The sequence below is a fragment of the Limulus polyphemus genome, unplaced genomic scaffold (genome assembly GCF_000517525.1).
Source record: "Limulus polyphemus unplaced genomic scaffold, Limulus_polyphemus-2.1.2 Scaffold6242, whole genome shotgun sequence".
In the NCBI taxonomy this organism is placed as follows: Eukaryota; Metazoa; Arthropoda; class Merostomata; order Xiphosura; family Limulidae; genus Limulus; species Limulus polyphemus.
Window position 1 is genome coordinate 33,161 of NW_013671852.1, and position 4,460 is coordinate 37,620.

The 4,460-nt window shown below is 31.3% G+C and overlaps 1 protein-coding gene across 2 annotated transcripts in view; it reads left to right on the plus strand.

The window, feature by feature from the left end:
* LOC106473516 (mitochondrial carrier protein Rim2-like) overlaps positions 1 to 3,660 on the plus strand; it is a 27,930-nt gene extending 24,270 nt beyond the window's left edge. For both annotated transcript variants that reach the window (XM_022401935.1, XM_022401936.1), the window contains exon 7: positions 2,864 to 3,660. In XM_022401935.1, the coding sequence (XP_022257643.1) occupies positions 2,864 to 3,063 (200 nt within the window). In that variant the 3' untranslated portion in view covers positions 3,064 to 3,660. The remainder of the gene's footprint in view (positions 1 to 2,863) is intronic.
* The last annotated feature ends 800 nt before the right edge of the window (positions 3,661 to 4,460 follow it).

Here is a 4,460-nt window from a genome sequence, read left to right on the forward strand (position 1 = left end):
TGATATACTGTAACTTGTTACTGCAGATTCAGGAGGGGGGGGGCGCCTTATTTGACGCCAAGCAATGCTCTTTGAGCTCGTGAACTACCGTAATTGTGCTATTAAAATCCCTCCCCAATCCAACAAAATTATTCGACCCCCCCGCTTTCAATTTGGCGTGAAATAAATATACTAGACGCCACGAGCTTGTAACAAACGTTTATATTTTGTAACCATAACAACGTCGTATGAATTATTGAACAAGTGTCAATGACCTACTTCAGTCCTGTCGCTATAATTTTATAAGTTAATTACTATTGACATTGAACACGTTTTAAAAACGTATAATTGAAAAGTATTTTTAAGTGCTATTTTTCAACACAAGTTGCTCGTATTTTGCCAAAAACGATTATATAAGTATATAAGTTTTGGAAAGATAAATAAGTATGCTTATACGGAGATTTTTTGTCCCTAAACTTAAGATATAATCTGTGACATGAGGCCTGGTATTTTTCATACACCTAAATTAAATTAGGTTATTGTATAGTGAATTAAAAGAGATTCAAAAACCCCATAGATATATATACACCCAGGCTGTGCTGATGAGCCTTGGATAGGCTAAGCTGCAGAGGGTGAATCCAATCAAAGACTGGATTAGGCCTCAATTTTACCTTTTATGAAAGAAATCTGTAATATATTCATTAAACAGTTTGTAAGGATACTTGTTCATTATGGGATGTATTTTCGTAGTGAGATTATTATTTTAAGATGTTTTTTTTTGAAGTATAATAGTTGATATAGAATATCTTGGACTGAATGTAAAGTAATAAATAAACCTGATCCTATTGTTCATTCTAGTGTTACTGTAGGTTTCTAATGCCACCAGGTGAAAAGGTAACAAAGTAGTGACTTTTTCATACATTTTTCAATATATTGTTGTTTTGAATATACAGTTACTTTGTATGTTCAATTTTATTTTCCTCATGGTTATAAAACTTGGAATGTTGTTCTTTTCAACCACCAAGTGATGTTAGGTTTTTTTTTTTAGCTATAATGATCTAGATATAATATTAATAAATACAGATGGAGCTTCTTTGCAATTCAAAGAAGTTCAGGTCAGTCATGAACTCATCTCGAGGCTCAGTTATCTTGTTTACTCAGTACTGTAACAGTATTCCAATGTGTAGCCACAGTTCTGCTTCAGCTTTCAACAGGCCCATTGGTTGAAAAGAACATGATTGCTTGATGTTTGACTTTCTTGTATTTATGCTGCTGATGGAACTGTATCAAATTTACAACTGTGACAGTTACTTAACCCTGAAAATACTTACATGTACTATATTTGCTTTCATACAGTGCATGTATAACCGTATTTTGTTTTATATTTTACTGTCAGATGTTAGGCTAAAGCATGCAGGGAATACTTTAGGGAGATGAGAAAGAAAAGAACCCTGGAAAGAAATTATTGACATCTGAGGAAAATTTTAATTAAAAAAAATTAAGTAATTAAATATAGTGATAACTGCAAGAGATTGAAGAACTGAAACAGACTAATAGGATATGACAAATAAAAATATGCTTGAATTAGAAACCAAAAATATAAGTACATCAAAATTATAAGTTATTAGCTCTAGTTAAAAAGAAAACTTAAGAATTTTTTTCCTCTGTTATAAAAACTGAAAATTACAATTAAGGTGTGCTGTCAGTGCTTAACAGTGTTTAGATTGGCTTCTTTTATCTGTGATTGCTTTGGTTTTGGTTTCACTATCTAGTGGTATCAGATTGCTGATTATATATTTAGGCACTCTGAAAGAGTGATATTGATACAATTAACAAGAAAACCGTACTTAAAATGATTACTGAGAAAAACTAAATTTTTCCAGAGACATAAGTTGTATTCTTAAAAGTATGGATATGGTACTTAATATATACTGTTTTTCTTTAGAGTTAGCGACTGATAAAATATTTGAACCAATTCATATTGTATAGTTATGTGGGGATCGTTCATTTCCAATTGTGTTTTTCACAATAATTATCTAAGAATTAGGCACTCTGTGTCACCTACAAAGAAGGTGGTAGGGTGAGATGCAGTTCCGATATCAATGGTAATATTCATTGTGTAAGAAAATGAAGCAAGTGTGTCTAAATTAATATTTTGTACACATTAAATCTAGGAATGATTATTGAATTTTACGTGTTTCTATAATCTTTGGATTCTTGTACTGAATAATGTTGGTGTATGGGTCGGAGAAGACTATTAAAGACAGTGGTCGTTTAACGTTAGTTTGTCAAATAATTTTATTGAACTCGGTTGTGTCTGTGAAGCTTGGTGAAGGTCATCTTTCATATGGTGGTCAGCAAAGGTGGATAATTTTTTCTGGGTGTAACTGTGATTAAATTATAGTGGCTAGGATCAATGACCTTCTGTATTTTAGTTACCAAAGAAATTCTCCCTTCTTTATATAAAAGTTTTGTATAGAGAGATTTTGTTAATTTGATTGGTTTACAGAAGTTTTAAGTTTTTGTTTTATAGAAATTGGTTTTGTTAATCAAGTAGTTAGCTTTAGTAGTGTAGTTTTCCTTGTAAAGCTTACAATAGAACCAACCACCCCTATCCTCTAAGTCTATCGCTAGTGATATAGTGGAACTTAGTCTTTACAAATAATGCTGTTCTTCAAGTTGAGGTTAGAATAGTTATTTAAAGTAAAGAAAAAATACACTGTCCAAAACTTGTAATTGTCTAGCTATTTTTGAGTGGTATCATAGAGGATGCAAGTTGATTGTTAGATGTGTTTATTCTTTTTAATCAGTAAATTATAGTGAAATAAATTATAATAGACTTCCCCTGGTGTTAAACATCTTACTAAATATGTTGTTACTTCAGAGGTGGTGAGAACACGACTTAGACAGGAAGGAAACAAGTATAGATCCTTCTTCCAGACTCTGCTGTTGGTTTTCAAAGAAGAAGGCTATCGTGGGCTTTACCGAGGTTTAGCTACTCAGTTGGTGAGGCAGATTCCCAACACGGCCATCATGATGGCAACGTACGAGGCTGTTGTATACATCTTGTACAGGAACACTTAATACCTGAATATTTTGATGGATGTGTTTGAAGATGCCACATCTTTTAGTGGTTGTAAAATGGAAAGGTTTTGACTAGGAATATTTAAAGGATTCCATATATATATATGTATACACCATTGTATATCTGTAAATGTTTACAATTCATGCTAATAATGAGACATGATTTGCTTGTCGTGTGAAAATGGAAGACTAACCTGAATATCTTGTACTAATAGATGTAAAAATGACCTGCTATGTTGGTACGGTATATAACTTTATATTAAAAGGTTGACTACCTCACCATATACATAACTGTTGCATTCTTGAGTAGAAAGCTTACTAGGCCATTTAAATTGCCAAAGTAAGAACATCAATATTGAACAAAAGTGAATATACATTAAAAATTATCTAGATTTTTATATTGTTCTTTCATGGAACATGTTTGAGTTATGAGATGAAAAGTTAGTTACAAGGTTTGTTATTTTAAAGCACATTGAAGTCTGAGTTTCATCTTGTGTGTGTGTGTGTGTAACTAGTTCAATAAGATCTAATTTTATCAATTTCAGTTTTAAAATTTCTGTCCTTTACCAAAGATTATTTTTTAAAAAGAAATACAGAACTTGCCTTAAAAATGTTACTTATGTTAGGTTTATAAACTTAGTTTTAAATACTTTAAAGAAATGTTTTTAAGACGTTATACTGGAAAATTTTTAACTATTCATTCAGGATAATGTGCAAATATGGTTATAATAATGACATGGATTTACCGGTTTTTACTGTATTATTTAAGTTCCTAATTCCTAACAGTATAATAAGTAACTTTAACCCTTTCAGTACTGCTCATTGTCTCATTGTATGTTTGTGCAGGATTGGCGAGACTGATATCTAGTAAAAATTAGTTGAACAGTTATTTTGGTACTTTTGAGGAAAAGGCGTGTGTTGCAGTCTTCAAATTTCTTTGAGCTTGTTGTAATACTTTACATTAACATTTGTAAGTTGTAGCAGGGGGTGCTACATGAATGTTCATTTCATTTTCAAATACTGTCATTAAACCTTCTTCAAAATGTTTTTTTTTATGTATCACTAATATCTTGTAAGAATAATTTTTGTTTTTCATAATTGGACAAGTAAAACTTTTGTAAGATGTTTTTTCATTATTTTCACTCTCAGAATACGTTGGTAACATATCTTCAAAAATAGCTACAGTCACTCAACAACGATGTCTGTTGAGATGCATTTCCCATATACAAATTCAAGAAACCATACTTGGAGAAATTATCCAGTAATTAAGAAAGCATTCCTGATCCTATGTAACTTATAGCTGCTTGTATCATTTTTATTTTAACAATACAAAAATTGCACTGAAAGTGTTAATAGAAGTGAAGAATGATCTGTTGTGTAGTTTAGATTCCTCCAGA